The sequence below is a fragment of the Opisthocomus hoazin genome, chromosome 1 (assembly GCF_030867145.1).
Source record: "Opisthocomus hoazin isolate bOpiHoa1 chromosome 1, bOpiHoa1.hap1, whole genome shotgun sequence".
Classification (NCBI taxonomy): Eukaryota; Metazoa; Chordata; class Aves; order Opisthocomiformes; family Opisthocomidae; genus Opisthocomus; species Opisthocomus hoazin.
The window spans coordinates 2676501-2696359 of NC_134414.1; the positions used below are offsets into that span (position 1 = coordinate 2676501).

A 19859-nucleotide genomic window follows, 5' to 3' on the forward strand; every position below is an offset into this window, starting at 1 on the left:
CAATGGGAAAACCACCTGCCTGGCCCAGGCTGCCATGTCTCCCACGCCAGAGCCACGCTGTGGCGATCCAGAGCAGCAGCTGCTAGGGAGAGAGAGGCCCACAGGGTCTCTCTTGCCTCAGTATCAGCAAGAAGCATCACTAAAGAAGTGGGCTGACGCTTAGATTGTTACAGGGTAGGTGAAGGTCCTTTCCTAGGAAAGACCAGGGCTGTAGCAGTCGTGCTCTTCTCCTTCCTGCCTTTAGCCGTGCTGCGCAGGCAGTGCTTTTCCAGCTGTGCCACGTGTGCGGCTGAGAGGTGGAGATGCCACGTGCCTGCTGCAGACCCTTGGCCCTGCTCGCTTTGGGTGAAGGGAGACAGCCAGGAGATGCAGTGGGGCTTAACCAGCATCTTTCCTGTTCACAGAACACCACTCAGCTGCTCATCGACACTGGGGCCTCAGCCTGCATTCCTCAGGCTCACCCTCAGGGTAATTCCTCTGCCACCTTGAGGCTAGTTCTCGTGTCTTCTAGAAACCTGCTGCTCCATCCCCATTCCTCGCAGGATGCCAGCACTCCTCTGTGGGTGCTGCCATAGCATGAGTGTCTGTGCGAAGCCCTAGTGCACTTCAGGTCCCTGAAATTGGAAGCACATGTCGAGTTTCCATGCATGCGGTGCGGTGTGGTTTGCAGCAGCTGGAGCTGGTTGCCTGCCCCAGGCTGTGCGGTTGCACCCTGCGGGGTGGGGGGGGGCAAGCAGAGGAGCCGGGGGGTGGGATGGGACAGTAGCCAGGGAACACAGGGGAAAGGGCCGGGCGTGGTGGGTGCAGAGCAGCCATTAGGGGCTGGGGCTAGGGGACATGGGGTTTAGAGGTAACAGCCCAGCATGCCCTCACACCCAGCCAAGCGCTGTCCACTCAGTCTTGTCGGTGGGAAGAGCTTTCCGCTGTGCCACAGGAAGGCTCCTGACCCACGCTGAGGTCACTGCCCCTCAGGGCTCGAGCCACCCATCCTCTGTGCAAGGGTGGTGGCGAAGCTTGGCTCTGCCCAACTGATGATGGCCCTGGGTGCTGCCCATTCCCAGGAGCCTGTGAGGAAACAAAGACTGGGGAGATGCAGAGCGGCGTGTGGGGCCCTGACAGCACCAGAACGAGCCGCTGTAGGGCACAGCGCGGTCCCTGCACCCAGGCCACTTCTGGCTGTTCCTGGTCTGCTGCACTGCACTCCCAGCCACGCAGCCCTTGCTGCTTCCTTGTCCTGCACCCGGGCGCGTAGCCCTTCCTGTGTCCCAGCCCTCACCCTGTCCCACCACATACAGGCTGGCCCGCCTTCCCGATCCCGGTTCCCCGCTGCCCCTGGCCCAGCCAGCCGCCTCAGCCCGCGTGGCACCGACCCAGCAGCTGCAGCTGCAGCCTGGCGGGACTTGCTGCCGCTCAGCCTTGACGCACACGGGCTGGGGGCCTGGGGTGCTGGGCAGTGTGTGCTGCCAGAGAGCTGCAGCCCACCCAGCCGTCCAGCTGGTTACAGCTTTGGGCAGGACTTTAAGTGGGATGAGATTTGCAAGAGATTATTTCCTGGATCTGTCTGGCCAGCAAAGATTATGTTGCCCTGACAGAGCTAATTACTCTAACAAGCATCTGCTGCTCGTCTGACTAGCTGGTGTGCAGCAGGCAGGGGACGAGGGCGCCTGAGCGTCCAGCAAAGCTGCCAAGGTGTCCCGGGTGGAGCTCTGCTCGCGCTGGGTATGCTTGTGTGCTGTTCCTGCAGATGGAGGCAAGTGTGCCCCCTCCTCTGGGCAGTTGGGATTACTCGAGGTCAGGCAATGCCAGGGGAGAACAGTGACATCGAGGTCCTTCCTGCTGGCTAGAGACCCCCTTGGCCTCGGCCACAGAGCAGCGAGCATGCCTGGCATGCACTGGCATTGCTGTCTGTACAAAGAAGGTGTTAGGTTATGTGACAAGGTAGCACAGAGAAACAGAGGCAGGCAGAGGAACCCCAGTAACCCAGTCAGAGAAGGGGACACGCTTCCCCAGCTCTGCCCAGGCTGTCACTGGCTCATGGCTGAGGGTGGCAGCCGTCAGAGTGAGCAAATGGGAGCTGCTCTCCCAGTCGTGCCACAGACTGAAGGGGCACTACCTAGGAGCATGGGACACATTATGAGAGGCAAAATGCACGCATTTTAGGATTGTGCAAGACTTATTATGGGATGTTTAGCAGAGGAACTAAAAGGTGAGGAAAGAGGGGGATCAAGGTGGTTTGGGGAGGAACAAAAAATGGGAAAACAGTGAAAAAGGGACAAAAGTGGCTGGTCACATGTAAATGGATTGATGGTCAGTACATTTGTCTGGCCATGTCCTGCATCCGACGACTGCTCAGCCTGTCCTGTCCTCTTCAAAAACCCCATTTCTAACTATTTTCCTGGGTCACGGGGACTCTGTTCTCTGCGCTTGTGTGTGTCAGATGTGTGTGTAGTCAGATCACAGGTGACAGGGCCACTGTGCCCATGGTGCCAGCAACTGGAGAGTGCAGGTGCGTGAGCGAGCCATCGCTAGCAGACAGAGATCCAGACTAGGCAGTGAGTGAGTGAAGGCCTGGGCGGGAGGGGTGGGAGAGAGGGTGTGTGCACACGTGTGCATGTGCGTTTGCGTTGGGACCACAGGGGAGAAGGCTGCCAGAGAGACCATAGGGTCTGGAGATCAACCGAGAACCACTCACGTGTTTCTGTATGTCTGTGCCTGTGCGCTGCGTGGCAGGGGGTGAGGGGATCCAAAGGCAAGCTACTGGGTAGACTGATTTTGTAAGCCCACGTATCGCAGCAGTCCACAGTGTGTGTGTCTGCATGTGTTGGTATCTGTAATGGAGGGGTCTGTAGCAGCTGGAGTGGGGCTGTGACCTCAGGGACCTGCACATCCAGGTGTCAGCAACTGAGGAGACTGGGAATCTGGGAGCACCTACTGGGCACACTGTGTGTCTACGCCCAGCTACTGGAGAGCTCCACATTGTGTCTATTCCTCCTAGCAGACCTTCACCAGCCAGTGAGGGGAGCAGGGTGAGGCTGTTAGTGCTGTTTGTGTCTCTCTGTGGCATTCTGTGTGGTCAGCACACATGTAGATGTGTCTTGTACACGTGTGTTTGTGTGTGTGCCTGCCAAGAGCACGCTCAGCCTCACTGCTGGTTAGACCTGGGGCCATGGCACTGTGGCAGCCTCACCTGCTGGATTTGGCAGCCTCTCACAGAAGGGACTTACACGATGTAGTCATGCACGTGGGTGCTGGTGGCCTGGCCAAGGCAACAGTCAAGCCAGGGCCATGCGTGCAGTGACGCTGGGACACGCGCAGCCACACCATGCACCACTGGAGGAGTCATGGGCACCCAGGCCAGGCCCACAGTGCTGTGGTCAGGCTCTTGATTTCCTCTGCTGTGCTAAAGGCTGAAACACCTGCACCTCATGTGCTGGCCCGACCTGTTGCTAAGGCTGGCAGGCAGGCAGCTGTGGCCAGGCAGCAGGGCTGCCTGGAGCTGGCAGCATCTGCCCCAGGGGCCAGAATTGGCCACAGCACAGCCCACATGCCCCAGCTAGTCTCAGCTCTCCCATCGAAGGAGCTGCCCAGAGCCAAGTGCAGGGTGCAGGTCCTACCTGGGTGCCTGTGGCCCACGGCACGTTGCCAGCAGCCAAGCCCTGTGCCAAGCCCCACTGTGCCTTCAGGTCTGTCTCCTGCCTGCCAGCCCTGTGGCAGGACCATGGTGCCAGCACACCGTGAGCCCAGAGCAGCAGTGATGATGTCCATCTCTCTACAAACAAGTGTGGTTTATTAAGGCATTTCTTTGAGAAGTTGGCACTTGGGTCCAGGCTGTGCTGGAATGGCCCAGTGTGCAGGCCGATGAGCAGCGCCCAATACATGCAGCTCAGCGAGACACGATACAAAAGGTACAAACAAAGTAGAAAACAGGAATCGTAGTACAATGTGTAAAAATAAATAACTGGAGGCTCGGCTCCTGGCTGGGTTCAACAGCCCATGACTATCTCCCTCCAGACCAAAGTGGGACTGCCGTGTGTCTGACCCTTCTGTGTGGCGTGCAGGGGGTGACCCATCTGTGTTCCCCTGTCCCAAACATGCATGGGGGAGCAGGGCTGCTTGGCCACCCCCGCCCGTGCAGGGCTCAGGGAGCACACAGCACCCTCAGCGTGCTCCCCACAGTGCCTGTGAGCAGGACAGCCCAGCCAGGAGAGAAGGGACGAGGGGTGCCTGCCCCAAGAGCCTCCAAGGGCTGTCCCTGTGCTGAGTGAGGCAGAATCCATCCTCCCTTCCCAGAGCCGCCTTGGGCCCTCTTTGGTTCCCAGGCAGTGCAGCCACAGCCCTGCAGCCCCCTCGGTGCCACCATCACTGCTGCAGATCCCCGTGCTGTGTGGCTGCCCTGTGCCCAGGACAGCTCCCAGAGCTGCTGGCACCAGGCACCCACTCACATGTGCATCGTGGGGACCAGGGCGCAGCACCGCGCCTGCTGCATGGGGACACCCACGGTGCAGGCTGGGCTGGGACCTGTGGCATGAAGGGGGAGGTTTAGGGCTGAGAGAGTGACAGAGGTGGGGCTGCAGTCACAGACGGTTCTTAGCGGGAAGTGGGGAGGGAGTGGGCAAAAGTGATGGGTTTTGGCTGCCGTGATAAAACATTTGGGGCTGGGATTGCAGTCATGGTGCTGACATGCTTTGGGCCAAGGCCACAGACTGGGTCTAGGAAAAACATGACAAGAAAATGCCCCCGGATCCCCTTGTTAGATGGCTGGGTGTCCTCCTTGACACCACAAGCATGCTCGTGCCCAGGCTGACTGTGTATCTGGGGCTGCTGCAGTGCTCCACATGTCCCGCTCCCAGCCCTCGTTCTGCACCCACGTCTGTGTGGGTCACAGCGACGGTGACCAGGGCCGCAGTGGCAGTCCCTAGGACTGCACTCCCAGGGCACAGGGCCACGCGATGGGTGCCTGCTCCACCGTGAGCAGCCATGGGCTGTGGGGTGAGCACTGCGGGGGGCTGACCCTGGTGTGAGCATGACACCAGCCGCGAGGCTGGCTGCGTGAGTGGTGCTGGAGCAAGGATGGGGACCAGCCCCATTGAAGTGTGGCTCTGTCCCATGCTCACAACACAGCATGAAGGAACGGTGCAGAGCAGCCCCTGCAGTGAGGGCTGCGGACCAGGGGCTGGCGGTTCTGGCACCTATCCATTTTGGAGGTGTCCCTGGTGGCCCAGACTGTCCTGGCAAGCACGTCACACTGCAGGGCCCTGGGGGAGGCCAGCTGCCCAGTGTCCAACCCCGTGCCTATAAGAGAACGTGCTGGCTGCCATTACACCAGCTTCAAGCCATGTGGCTTTTTGGGGTACCACCTCTCACCTGCTCCCCCACAGCTGCAGGCTGGCCACCAGGCCTGGGACAGATGGAGTGGGAGGAGGTTACTGGCTTGTGCCATTGAGCAGCCACATTGCTGCCTTTCCTGGGGCCAGGCCGTCTCGGCACCAGGCCCGCCGCACAGTCTGCCTGGTGCCTGGGCAGCGTCTGTGCCCGGCGCCCCAGCCAGCCCGCAGCCGAGAAAGGTACCTGGCCGCGGGAGCAGCTTCTCCAGGAATGCAGCTCCCATGCTCAGCAGGGCACCTGCCTCCCAGCCCAGGCCCCAAGGAACAGGGGTCTCCAGCCGCTCTGGGAAGAAGATCCGTTGAAAAGGTCACATGCAGTGGTGGGAGGCAGAAGGGCTTGAGAGACTCCAGAGGACCCCGTTTCCCTGCACCAGCCATGGATAGGCAAGCAGTAAGCGGGCACTGCCTTGTCCCCCCAGCCTGACCTGGGGTGGGTCTCCCCTCAATATCAGGAAGCAGGTTCACCCATCCCCACAGGCAGCATGGGCAGACGGGCAGGCTGCTGTGTCTGTGCCCGCTGAGCAGTGCGTCCCTGCCCTGGGAGCATTCTTCCCCAGCCCTGTGAGCTCCTGCAGCGGAGAGGCCAGCGGGGGTGGCTCAGCGTCCTGCTGCACCCAGGCTACTGCGTGGCTTGGCAAGTGGTCGGGGAAGGGCAGGGTCTGCAGTCTGCAGTTCCCTGGCCCAGCAGGGCAGGGAGCGCCTGCCTGCTCCCAGCCTCTCTCAGAGCACAGAGTACCATGAAGCACCATCCTGCCAGGCGCCGATCTGACACACCAGGAGCAGCACAAGGAACCATTGCCCTGGGGTGCTGGCACTAGAAGCAGCAGTCCATAGGGCATCAGAACCGGCACTGAATCTGCCAGACCACAGGGAGCAAGAGGAGCCAACAGCCCCAAAGGACACAGGAACCCACAGCCCATGGGGGCCCTGGGCCAGGCAAGGTGCTGGGAGAGCGAGTTTAGCACCCATGCAGAGCAGCCCTGGGCTTGGCCCCACTCCTGATCCCAAAGCTGCGGGGTGCAGCAGGGGGAGTCCGTGGGCCCAGGTCTAAATCCTGAGCTCGGCCTCCTCGGGGGGCTCCAGCGAGTGCTCAGCACTGATGGCAGAGGCAGAAGGCCCCTGTGAGATGCCGAAGGGTGAGACCACAGGGGAGCGGGCAGCCAGTGGGGACAGCGAGGGGGAGAAGCTGGGTGACATGGCAGAGGACGAGATGGAGCCCTCGTGGCTGATGGGCGAGCGGCGCAGGGAGGATGGGTGTGGGAAGGTCCTGCCCGGTGGCGGCTTGGGGGGCACAGACTTGGCACCTGGGTGGGCCACTGAGGTGATGAGGGGTGGGGGGTCGATGCGGGGCTTGGGCTCTGCCTTGGGCTTGGTCGGGAAGGGCTTGCGCAGGGAGCTCTCATCCTTGAGGCGGGCAATCTCTGTGAAGACACTGGCCAGCGGCTGGAACTGGGGGCACCAGTTCAGCAGGTAATCCCAGTTGTAGCTGCCACGGAGCTCCTCATCGCTGGCCACGATGGCGGTGAGTGAGCCCTCCACCGAGGGCTTGCCATCCTCTGGGAAGGCATAGTCCTGAGGCTGGGAGGAGACGCTGAGGCCACAGCGCACGCCAAGGAAGGCACTGCCTCCTCCGTCCTCGCGGTACAGCTGCGGGGGCGGCCCTGGCAGCAGCAGCCCGGAGCCCTTCTTGCTCTTGAACCACTGGGCACCCTCCAGGGCGGCCGGCTCGCAGGAGATGTCGGAGAGTTGGTCGGCGTCTTGCTGGATGCCAGAATCAGGGCCGCGGGCAGAGATGTGCTCCTGCATGGAGGCTGTGATACTGGCCACGCGCGGGTACTCGTTGATCATCCGGATCTCATCGTCCTCAGCGGCTTCAGCGGAGCCTCGGCCACTGGAGTGCGAAGGGTCCAGCGAGCCGCCCCGTGTGTAGGGCCCTGCCGGCTCGCCCCCGTACCCTGGCAGGGCCTGGTGGTAAATGTGCTCGCCCCCGGGAAGCGCCGGCTCCTCGCGGCTGAGCTTTTGCAGGGATCCGCTCTGCACGCGGCCCAGCGGCCTGTCCCCCTCCGGCTTCTCGTGGCCCCGGCGGTGATGAGAGCGGACCAGTGCCAGCACAATGGCCACGGCGGCCAGCACCACCACAACCCCCAGCGAGGCAGCCACGGCCACCAGCAGCAGGTTGAGGTCCGGAGCCAGGCCAAAGGAGGTGTGCGTGACATCGATGGTGACCTGCGCAGAGGCTGAGCGGGAGGTGGGCAGGGGGCTGCGCGCCTGCACCTCCAGGCTCATCTCACGTGGCTCCCTCTTGGCACGCCCGGCCCCAGCCTGGGGCTGGCTGTCCACACGCAGGTAGATGGTGCCTGTGGTTTGGTTGATGGCAAAGTATGGTGAGGGCTTTGCCAGGGAGTACAGTACAACGCCATCCGCCCCCTCATCCTCATCTGTTGCCAGGACCCGCCCAATGCTCTGCCCTTTGCGAGCACCTTCAGGGACCTCGAAGTTGAAGGAGGGGCTCAGGAAGATGGGATCATATTCATCCTCCCCTGTCACCAGCACCCGCACGGTCACCGTGGCAGAGGCATTGCCAGCATCAGTGGCCCTGACTAGGAGCTGGAAGGCTTTGGCTCGTTCATAGTCAAAGGTAAGTCGGGAGCGCAGCTCCCCAGAGCTGTTGTTGACGGCAAAGGCATCCCGGCCCTCTGCCATGCCTGGCTCCCCCACCAGCTGCTCGAGCACTGTGTACCGCAGCTCCCCGAAGACACCGGTGTCTGCGTCTATGGCACGCAGTGTGGTGACCAGTGTGCCAGGAGGCAGGTTCTCCCGCATGCTGGCACTCAGCACCTCCACTGGGAAGTACGGCTTGTTATCGTTGACATCCTTCACCTCGATGGCTACAGGTACCAGTGCAAAGTGCCCGCCCGGCATGTCTGTGGCCTGCACCACGAGTGCGTGCAGCGCCTGCACCTCCCGGTCCAGGGGCCGTGCCAGGCACAGGGCCCCTGTGCTCTCGTGAAGCTGGAAGAGCCCATGCTGGTCACCTGAGCTGATGGTGTAGTGAACATGGCCGCGGGGCCCCGAGTCAGCATCATGGGCCACCACGCGCAGCAGCTCTGTACCGGGGGGTGCACTCTCGCTCACCGCTGTGCGGTACTCAGCTCGAGTGAACACGGGCGGGTTGTCGTTGACATCCTGGACGGTGATGAGCACAGGCACTGTGGCACTGCGCTGTGGCAGGCCCCGGTCCGACGCAGCCACACTGAGGTTGTAGACTGGGATGGCCTCAAAGTCCAAGGGCTCCACAAGCACTAAGGCACCCTGCGTGCGGAGATGCCCCCCTGTCCAGGCCACCCGGCTCTCCACCTGGAAGGCGTTGCCACCATTGCCACTGACGATAGTGTAGTCGAAACCAGCATTCTCCCGGGAGAGGTCGGCATCACCTGCCTCTAGTGTCAGCACGGTTGTTCCTGGACGCAGGTCCTCGGGGACGCTGGCATTGTAGCATGGCACCTGGAAGCTGGGGCTGTGGTCATTCACATCCAGCACCTGGAGCTGCACTGTGGTCCAGGATGAGAGGCTGGGAGAGCCACAGTCACGGGCCTCCACCACCAGGTCCAGGGTGGGCTGGCTGGTGTTGAATTCCACCTGCCGGATGGTGAAGAGGGTCCCTGTGAGGGCACAAAGCCAGAGTCAGAATGGAGGCCAACAGGGGACTGGAAAGGGTGTTAGGGTTATTGGCTGGAGGAACAGACATCCGGGATGCTGCAGTGGGAGCACTCGATGGCCGCACCACCATGTCTGCCTCACCAGTCACTCCAGACAGCGACCTGGGGAGGGGCTGAGCCTGGGCCAGCACAGGAGCACCTCCCTCTGCACCTCCACAAGACGGGCCCGCACAGCAGCCAGCCCCACATACCATTGCTGGGGTCGATGGCGATGTCAGGGCTGGGCACAGCCAGGTGAAAGGTGACATCCCCATTGCTCCCCGAGTCTGGGTCGGTTGCGCTCACAGTGAGAATGATGCTGCCTGCAGGCGTGTGCTCTGGCAGTGTCACCTGGAAGGGGAGGAAGCCCCAGTCAGTGCCGGGTCCCCCATGCTGGTACCTGTTCCCCCTTGCCTGGAGCCAGCCAGCTGGTCTGGAGCTGGCCGGGTCAGTGAAAGCAAAAGTGGTCCAGCTCATCACTGGCCAGTGCCTTCCCCACCTCTGCACCAGGGCCACCTCTGGCACACCGCGGGGGCCTGTCCCATATGCACAGCACCTAGCCTTGTTAGTATGACTCCCAGCCAGCTTCAGAGTCCAGTTCCTGGTCCTTTTCTCTACTTTGCTCTGCTATTCTGAAGAACTCTTTAATAGCCGGTATTTTCTCTGCAAAAGGTATTTCACAGAAATCAAACCAGCTCTTGTCTTTCTGGTGTACCAAACAGCACACACAAACACACAGTTCCATTGGGCTGTGCTGTCATAACCTTGAAGCATTTCTGTGGCTTCCCAGCTTCTTGCATCTCTGCTCCAGACATGCAGAACATTGCACAAGTCAGCTTTCATCCAGTGATCTGCCACAGGCCCGGTCTCGCCAGAAACACTTGTCCAGGTTGTGACCCATCTCCCACTACTTCTGGCCTTCCCACTGTCCCCACTATTCCAGGAGGTACCATCTGCATACAGCTGTGCAGGCCCACAGCTGCTGATCCCAGTGCTACGAGCCTGGTTTCTGCTTCCTGTCCACAGCACAGTGACAGCGCGAGGGGTGTCAGGATGTGCATGGGAGCCCAGGAAGAGACAGGCGAGGACGGGCTCAGACCCATCCTCAGGGGATCTCTGTGCCTTGTAAGGCCAGGTGAGCCGGGCAGGAGCAGCAGAGGGGCTTGTGCAGGATGGCCCACACTGCCCGGCACACCTGCGTGCACAGTACCTGATAGAAGCCCTGGCTGAAAGTTGGTGCGTTGTCATTCACATCCTCCACAATGACGGTGAGGTTGGCTTCGGTCTCATGGCGTGTGTCAGAGGCACGCAAGGCCACGGTGTAGTGGCTCCGCTGTTCATAGTCCAGTGGCCCTGTCAGGGCAATGCGTCCCCCGTACCGCAGCACACTGAACGTGCCCATGGCATCACCATCCAGCATGAGCGTGTAGGAGAGTGCGGGGCCCGAGTCCACATCGTTCCCGGTCAGCTGGGCTATCTGGGTGCCCAGCAGCGTGTCTGTGGAGAGGTGAGGTATGAGCAAGCAGCCCCATCTCCTTGGAGAAGACCTGGCTCACATGGTGGGAAACCAGCTCAGTCCAGAGCTTGAGCACTGGGGACAAGGGGGAGATGCTAGGGGTGAAGGGGAAGGTCTTGGGAGCTAGGCAGGGCAGACCAAGACTGGCACAGGCACAGGGCACACAGGCCAAGGACAGGGAGCAGGCAGGGCAGGTGTGTGCAGCCAGAGCCCCTGCAGTGCGGGCAGGGGCCAGGGAGGAGTTGGGATTTCAGCTGGTTCCCTCGGGATACAGCTGCAGCACAGGGGCCGTACAACCCCCAGCCCCAGGCTGTCGCAGACAGGGCAGTGCCGAAGAGCTCGGGGGGAGCTCAGCCAGTGGGTCAGCACAAGGCAGCCCTTGGCAAGGGAACGGACAGGCCTCTCTGGGGGCTTCTCCCCGACCCAACAGGTGTCCATCGCGCCTCAGCTCTTGCCATCGGTGGCGCATTACCTCGTGGGGCTGAGCTGCACTTACTCTCTGGGACCCGCACCTCCCAGGGAAATGGGATGGTGGGGCTATTGTCATTGATGTCCATCACCACAACGGTCAGCGTGGCAGAGCCCACAAGAGGCGGAGTCCCTCTGTCCATTGCCGTTACCACCAAACTGTGGGCAAGCACAAGGGCACAGCACAAGGTTCACAGACAAGTGGCCATATGTGTGAGGGAGCAATGCACGTATGCACAGCATCTGGAACATGTCGGGGGGTACTGCACGTGTGCACAGGGTTGGAGTGTGTACATGTGGCAGTGGAACTGTGCACAGCATCTGGAGTGTCTGGGGCAATGGATACGCGCAGAGCATCTGGACTGCATGTGTGGGGCAGTGGATGTGTGTACATCAAGAGTATGGTGGGGCAGGGCAGCAGACGGATGCACATCTGACATGCGTGTTTGGAGGGCACTGAGTCTGTGTGCAGCACCTGGAACATACGAGCAGGCAGTGAATGTGGGCACAAGTGTCTGGAGCATGTGGTGGGCAGTGGGTTCATGCACAGCCCTGGCATGGGCACATGCACCAAAGATGCATGCATCGTTGGAGGCTTTGGCAAGGGGAGGCAGTGGATGCACCCATAGCATTTTCAGTCTGTGCAAGGGGCAGGAGTCTGGAATGCGTGTGGGAGATGATGCAGGCAGAACATACTGTGGGGTGCAGGGAGACAAGCATTTGGAGCATATCTGGGTGTTGGAGAATGCATGGAGCATCTTTGTGGAATGGTGAGCGATATGTGAATGGAACAAATGCCCTAGGCCTCCCCATGTCTGGGAAAAGGGGAGAGAGACATGTCGCCATTGAAGCATGCATATGGCGGAGACAACATAGACTGGGCGAGGTGGCAGAAGTTGTTCCTTGCATCTGAACCATGCATGCATAAAAGGGTAGGGGAAGACTTAAATTCATTGTGTGTAGTGTTTGCCATTACCTTATATACATGTGGCTAGACTGGCTGGATGATGTCTAGACTTGTGTGCACACGTGAGGGGCCCAGAGGACCTGGGCTGAATGCAGGAGGACTTGCAAGAGGGTTCAGGGCACTGCACAGTGTCTGGAGCACGTGTGGTGGGGCAGAAGAGTGCAATGGATGGGAGTGGGAAGGGACTGGGCGTATGTGGTCTGGATTAAGCAGGCAGGAAAAGGAATGGATGTAGCCACTGAAAAGAGTCCACTGTCCCCCTCACAATCTTCTCAGATTTGCAGAGTCCAGGCTGAACAGAGCACTGGCTCATCTCATGGCCATCTGTCATGCCTTCAATACCATTTGCTCCCCGTGACGACACTAAGCCTAAGTTCCTGCTGTTTGGCAAAAACATTTTACAGACAGGGCTGTGACAGCTTTGGGTGGCACCAAGTAGCAGAGTATCCTCCACAGCCTCGGGCATGCTGCTCCACAGCTAAGACCCCCTCATATCATGAGTTTGGCTCCACTCACCGGGTCTGGGACCAGATCTCCCTGTCCAGGATGGCAGCAGTAGTGATAGTGCCAGTCTGAGGATCGATGTGGTACAAGCCTGTCATTGGCAGGGACTGGTTGATGGCATAAATCACCTGCCCATTCGCTCCCTGATCCAGATCATCTGCCAGGACCTGAAAAGCCATGAGAGAATCAGCAGTGCAGTTGTGGAGCCCTGCAAACCACAGCCTTCCAAGGCTATCCCTATTTGTAGGTGCCAGCCCCAGGCCCATGGCAGAGCCTTACCCCCCTCACCCCGGCAGAGAGGCAGGCCAGTGGCCCGGGTGTCCCTCTTTGTGCCCCCAGTGATACCTGGATGACTGGTGAGTCATAGCTCTGTGACTCCCAGATGAATGCCACGTAGTTCTGCAGCTGGAAGCGTGGCAAGTTGTCATTCACATCTTGCAGGTTAAGGTTTATGGCCATAAAGCCAAAGGAAGCTGCTGTCTCTGCCTGGACCACAAGGCGCAAACGGGGGCTGGCCTCAAAATCCAGGCTGCTGGAGTCCTTAACTGAGATGGCACCTGGGAGCAGGGAAACAGCAGGGTGGGGTGGGTGAAGAGGGGGTGAGTGATGCACCAGCACATCCATCCCTCATCTTCTCTCTCGTTCTCTTGCACTCAGTCCATCCTTCTGCTCATCCATCCATTCTCCAATAGACACAACAAACACACTGAGCTCTTCTGAGCCCTCTCCAAACTGAGAGCCTTCTCATCACTCTCAGTGAGCTACCCTGGGTAATAAATCCTGCACATTGCTCAGGACAGAGAGCTTCTGCTTACATTAAAGCATGCAACAGTCCTCCCACTATGGAGACACCACCTGAGGTATGGCCAGTGTAAAAAAGAACTGCTCCATGTTGAACCCAATCCTGCTACGCAAGCTCATCAAGCGTGAAGGCAAAGTCACCTAACTGCAGCTACTAGGCCAGGTCAAATCCTTACAAAGACACTATAGGAACTGCCAGTAGTTCTCCTGCTAGGGGTCTTAGGACAGACATCTGTTCTTACCCTCCTGAGCCACTGTGCACCTGGGCTTTCGTAATGACGAGATATTGCTGTCCCACCCAAGAAGGTGGAGGGCATCCTAAAAGATATACTAAAATGACTGGCAGCATTCCTACAAGCATGCATTCAAATGTAATGAGGAGGAACTGTGCTCCTGTGGCTGAACTCCTGCCCTGGGGAGTCCTGCAGAGCCTCACTCTCTCTGCAACCTGTTTCAGCCACTACATTCAACCACCAGGGGAACTGGTCAGGCGATAGGGATGCAGTATCGGGCATCCAGAAGAGCTATGTGGCCTTGGACTAGCCTACCTTCTGTGTAAGAGCTCTGCTACCAGCTTTGATAACATGAGTTCCAATGCACACAGATGAAATCAGGCCATACGTCCAGGAATGGAAAACAGATTACCGCTACCAGCATGGCAGCCTGGTTTAGAGAACAGCTGTGTCCTCACCTCCTGCAACCCAGGGGCCGGATGCTGGCTGTGCTCCCTTGCCCCTCTGGCACCATTTGGCTGCCAGAACAGGCCTCGATTCCAGAGCTGGCTTGGCCCAGACAAAATACAAGGAAAGCAGTCAGCAGCAGCCTGCCTTCTGAAGGGTTGTTCCTGCCTGGGACACAAGTAGCAGAGCCTAAGGTGCCACAGTATGGGGCTGAGGGTGCTCCTGCGATATTCCCCTGCTCTGGTCTTGTCCACAGCAGGCACTTTGGTATGCTCTCCAAGGCAAAGCTTTCACACAGCTCCTATGGACATCTCTTCTGGTCCTCCCTGGAGAGGAGATAAGCCTGGGGATGGCTGAGGACGGTCATGGACCGGTGCCCACGCACTGGCCTATTGTCACAGCAGAGCTGAAGAACAGGGGCCCAGCGTAACACCGCCTGGCAGCTGGCACAGGGCAGGAGAGCAGCACTGTGCCAGCGCCCCTTGGCCTCCCTCACTGTGGTGCTCCAGTACCGTGTATCCAGTTGCAGCACGCAGCCCCTTGCCCTGAGAGAAAGCAGGGCACTGCCTCACAGACAAACAAACAGGACTCAAGGAGGGACATGTTTTAAGGGAAAAATCCTGTATTCTGGGCTCTTTATTCAAGGGAAATGTTTCCTTGTTGAGATGAACTGGTATTGCTACAGCAACCGAGGTGCAGTCAGGACATGTCCAGGGTGTTCTGAGAACCGCTGGCACACATGGCTCGAGCAGAGACAAGACGAAGGGATGTGAAGCAGCAGGGATCACAAGGGGCGGGATGTGATTCTGTGACCCCATCAGGCCTCACTGCAGCGCAGCACAGCAGCTTGCCATGCAGACCAGTGTCACAGCCACACACGGTGTAGTAGAGCCCTGCTTTTACTACCCAGGGCAGCAGGGAGAGGGGACCTCTCTGCATGACTGACCTCACAGGTCTCAGCCTCCCACACTGGGGAGCATGGTCCCTGTGTGCAGGGTCTGGCTGCAGACCTGGGAGGAACAGCAAGGGGGAGGAGAAGGGCTCTGTGAGGTCTGCTCCAGCTGTGCTCTTGGCACAGGGTTTCAGCTGTGAGCTGCTGCAGTGGTGCTGCACCAGGTCTGCTCAGTGGCAGTCCACTGGGCAGATCTGAGCAGTTGCTGTTCTTGCATAACCTGACTCTGAACTGGACAGATGGGACAAGGCATGGCTCTGGCAGCCCCAGGGGCAGCCTGGGAGTCACTTGGAGTTGCTTTCACTCCCAGGCCATAATGGCAGCCATGTAGGCTTCAGCTGAGAGACCTGGGTACACATAGGAGCATGGTCACTGCTGGCTCAGAGATCTGGGTGCTGGCTCAGGGACCAGACTTGGCCACGGTGCCACCCTGTCGGCCCCTCCTGCATGGACATCGCAGCTCAATAGCTGTCAGATGTTCTCTTCTGAATGGCAGCTTCAGACAGACACACTCCTATGGAAGTGCGCAAAGCCTGCTCCTTTACAGGTAGCAATCCCTGCGACTGAGAGCATGCAGGGGAGCCCTGGGCACAGCAGCTCTCCACAGTCAAAGACCTCTGTGAGCCCAACTGGGGTTTTAGTACACCTGCCCATTGACTCTGGATTTCAGGAACTGCAGAGTATCAACTCCTGAGCTCAGTTTGGGGTCAGGGGTTACTCTGTTTGGGTGCCAGCACGCACCAGGTGACAGAGGAATTGCAGTCAGGCTGTGCACATGGCTTCCTTCCCAGGTGGCATTAGGCACTCTAGGATAGCCAGAGTGCAGGCGGTGCTGTGGGGGGAGCTCAGCATGGTGCTGGCTGGCTGCCTGATGCAAGGCCACGGCAGGAAACCTGCAGCTGTGGCTCAGGTTCCTCAGGACTCAGTGGGGCCATGCCCCAATGGGGGCTGGGACCCCCTTCCTGAGACACAGTGTGCTGGCCTGGCCTCTTCACAGTGCTCTCAGTGCCCATGCTGTGGCTTGCTTGCAGCAGCAGCACAGTCCAGTGAGGGGATCTCAGGGACACCAGGGTGCAGAGGAGGCTGTATGATAGCAGAGGGAATGTGTGGTGACAGTGGGCTGCCATGGGCACTGCGATTTCAGATGGGTACTTGCACAAGTCTGAGCATTTCCTGCCATGTCCATGGGCAACCTGCAGTGGCTAGTACTTAATCGTAGTGCCAACAGGTTGCATGCTGCGCCATACCATGGGTGGCTCACAAGGACCTGCACAGTGGCCATGGGCTGCACAGGGCACAAGCACAGTTTCAGAAAGTTCCCTGTCAGCCTGGGATCCTGTCCCAAACCCAACCATCTTGGAGGCACAAGAGAACGGGGTTTTAACAAGATGCTCCAGCTAGACATCTGTGCTCCAAGGACTGACTTTCTCATATCATGAGAAAATATCCCTCCCTCGACCTGCTGGCCACGCTTCTTTTGATGCAGCCCAGCACACAGTTGGCCCCTTGGGCTGTGAGCGCACGTTGCTGGCTCATGTCCAGCTTTTTATCTACCAGTACCCCCAAGTCCTTCTCGGCAGGGCTGCTCTCAATCCCTTCATCCCCCAGCCTACATTGCTACTGGACGTTGTGATATCCCAGTCTCTTCCAAACCACAGGGCAAGCACGAACCTCACAGCAAGGTACCCCTCACCCTACCCTCAGCCAGGACTTCCCTGATGCCAAGGGAAGTACAATCCTTCAAAAGCTGCCGTTTGAAGCATGCAGTGCAAACACTGCCAGGTTGTCCAGTGTCACTGGGCAGCACCCTGCAACCCGCTTTGCTGCTCTGCCTGGGGTATCAGCCACCCACAAGCACCACTGATTTGTTCAGCACCTGCTGACAGCTCAGGGAACAGTGTGGTGCAGAGGGAGGGCTCCCTTAGAATGCCCACTGGACAGGTTCCCCATTTATTGCCACCTTTGGGACTGCACAACAGTTTACAGCCGTGAATCCACAGCAGTGCTGCAGTCACAGCAGCTACATGCACACCAGAGAATAAAGAGTGTCAGTCCAGGTGTCTGGCTATGAAGCCCCAACATAGGATGTGTCATTTGGCTGAACTTACCATCTAAGGCAGGGGGTGCACACAGACTGTATCCTAGCGATGATCCTGGCCTCTGCTAACTCCTGAACTGGGCCAAGGGGTTTTTGGGGAAAGGTTCAGTTAGGAGGGACGAAAATCATGCTAGGAGCTGTGCTAACAATCTCTGGACAATGACAGGTTAGTGTCCACGTCCAAATACTAACACTAATTTACTGGTATAGAGGTGTGGACTGTGTTCCTGTGCCTTTGGGGGGGCTCTGAGCCTTGTGATAGCTGAGCAGGCATTGTCCTTCCACTTGCTACTTCCCCAGGTGGTCTTGGTGCTGTACCTGAACTGGGCTGGATAATGAAAGCATTCTTCTCATTGCCGCTGATGATACTGTACATGATGTGCCCAGAAGAGCCCCCTGTGTGCACAGCTTGGATGCTTGCCACGGCAGTGCCTGGAAGAGATTGAAACAGTGTGAAGGGGCAGCAGAGTCTCAGGGCAGGTGGCAGTCAGGGTTAGGGCAGCGTGTTGGCAGCACATGCTGTACCGCAGGAACAGAGTGCTGCCTGAGGACATTGCTGCCAGAGGAAGCGAGACCTAATGGTAACTTTGGGCTGGGAGCCAGGATGCGTGGGGCTTGTCCACAGCCCCTCTATGGTCTCACTGTGGCCCCTGCACACCTACCAGGAGCAACTGGGCACCTGTGACTGCCGACGGTGATCTGCACACCCTGAGGCAAACCCACAGCGATTACCACCCTGAACAGCCTGGGCACCAGTCAGATCCCGCAGTCTCTTGGGTCTACCCAAAGCATAATGGTGCTTCCCAAGACCTTGCAGTGCTCCCTGGATCTGAGCTTCCCACAGCTTTGCCAGCCCACCACCCACCGCCCCTCTTGTCCTGTGCCATTTTATCCCAGCACTTGCTGGTCACTCTGCCCAGCTGATACCTGGGGCAGCATTTTCTGGCAGAGCCACATCGCTGGTGCTCCGGGGAAAGCGCAGCCCCCGGTAGGGCTCCTCCTGCAAGTGGATCACCACCACACCAGTAGAGGAGAGTGCTGGTTGCCCCAGGTCTGTGGCCAGGATGAAGAGCGTCCGCTGGCGCTGGCTGAGAGAGCCCAGGGGCTGCAGCAGTTGGATATCCCCTGTGTAGGAGTTGATTGCGAAGGCAGAGTTGGGGGTAGCAAGGCGATACAGGATAGAGGCATTGGCACCCGCATCCCTGTCCTCTGCCCTCATGGTGGCCACGACCTGCTTGAGCGGTGTGTGGCGGGACAAGTTGACAGTGAGTGGGCTGTGCAGGAAGGCAGGGGCATGGTCATTGACATCTCGGACTGTGACCGTGACACGCACAGCTGTGCTCTTGGGCTCCCATGGTGCTGAGTCCACAGCCTTGGCCAGGAAGCTGTAACTGGGGTGGCGTTCCCGGTCCAGCACCTGGGCACTTCTGATGCACCCGCTCTGCGGCTCGACCTGGAACATGCCAAGTGACTCATTGCCTAGGTAGTAAGAGACCTGCCCATTGGTGCCCTCGTCAGGGTCCTCAGCCACCAGCTGCAGCACCAGGGCACCAACAGGCAAATCCTCTGGCACCTCCACCACATAGGTGTCCTGAGAAAAACCAGGTGCGTTGTCGTTTAGGTCCAAGACCCGCACGTTCACTGACATGGTGGCACTGCGCGGAGGGGTGCCGTGGTCTTGCACCACCACTATGAGGCTGTAGGAAGCAACTTGCTCCCGGTCAAGGGCTCGTGCAGTAGAGAGGACACCGGAGACTGGGTCTAGGCTGAAGTCCTGCCCAGGGTCTCCATCTGGAAAAGAAGAGAGGGAATAATAAGACAGCATGACTACAACTGGTACAAGGAAGGACCTGCCCTATGCTGCCCAGAAAGGACAGCATGAAGTCCACCCCAGTGTGGCCTGGCAGGGAAGGCAGAGTGAGCTGTTCTCTGTAAGGCTGCAGTAGGATTGAACCTCCTTGGTCCAGCTCTGTGTGTGTGTGTGTGTAAGAACTGGCTCCAACAGCTTACAGGCCAGCGCTGCTGCCACAGGGAGCCCCTAGATAACGTATGGCATGATAACAGCAAAGAGATCACACTTAGCAACCTGTAAATTCAACAGTTCAGAACAGCCAAGAGAGGTGTGGAACTACTCCAAGCCTGGGGAACCAGACAAGAGCCTGGGGAATGAGAAAGTGCAGCTTGTTCAGATCTCGGGGTGCTCAGAGAAACTAGAGGGCTGAGAGGTGGCAGCAACTATACGTGGTTTGGAGCAGAAGAGAACTGAAGTGGAACAGGAACTGCCACAGGTGATGCTTCCCAGAGCCATGGGCAACCCACGGTGAACAGCCCTTACCCACTGCCAAGAAAGAAGCTACAGGGCTCCTTGTGCACCTCACCTGCCACGTGGTATTCCAAGCGCCCGTTCTCGCCTCCATCAGGATCAGTGGCCCGCAGGGTGTAGAGTGCCACACGGCTTTGGTTCTCAGGGACTTCCACAGAGCAGGACTCACTCTCTAGGTGTGGTGTGTGGTCATTCTCATCCCCTACTGTTATCCGCACTGTTGCCTTGGCAAGGTTGGGTGGCAGGCCACCATCCCGTGCATAGACTGCAGGAACACAACAAGAGCACTGCAGGCCACCCTGCTGACTGGGAGCTAGTATCAAGGCTGTCATACGCAAACACCCAGACAATGACAGGGGCAGCCAGATATGGGATCACCGGCATTCCTGCATGCTCAAACCACCCAACAACCCCGTGCGCTCCACAAACCCCCATCACTTCCCACAGCCTGCCCCCCCTGCAATACTG

The 19859-nt window shown here is 58.9% G+C and overlaps 1 protein-coding gene across 1 annotated transcript in view; it reads right to left on the reverse strand.

Annotated features, from left to right (window-relative positions):
* Positions 1-3775: 3775 nt before the first annotated feature.
* Positions 3776-19859, reverse strand: part of DCHS1 (dachsous cadherin-related 1) — a 53549-nt gene continuing 37465 nt past the window's right edge. The window contains exons 13-21 of the mRNA XM_075414426.1: positions 19447-19656; positions 17996-18859; positions 17387-17500; positions 12883-13094; positions 12550-12704; positions 11095-11225; positions 10293-10579; positions 9295-9433; positions 3776-9046 (exon numbers count right to left, since the gene is read on the reverse strand). Coding sequence (XP_075270541.1) covers positions 6432-9046; positions 9295-9433; positions 10293-10579; positions 11095-11225; positions 12550-12704; positions 12883-13094; positions 17387-17500; positions 17996-18859; positions 19447-19656 — 4727 coding nt within the window. The 3' untranslated portion in view covers positions 3776-6431. The remainder of the gene's footprint in view (positions 9047-9294; positions 9434-10292; positions 10580-11094; positions 11226-12549; positions 12705-12882; positions 13095-17386; positions 17501-17995; positions 18860-19446; positions 19657-19859) is intronic.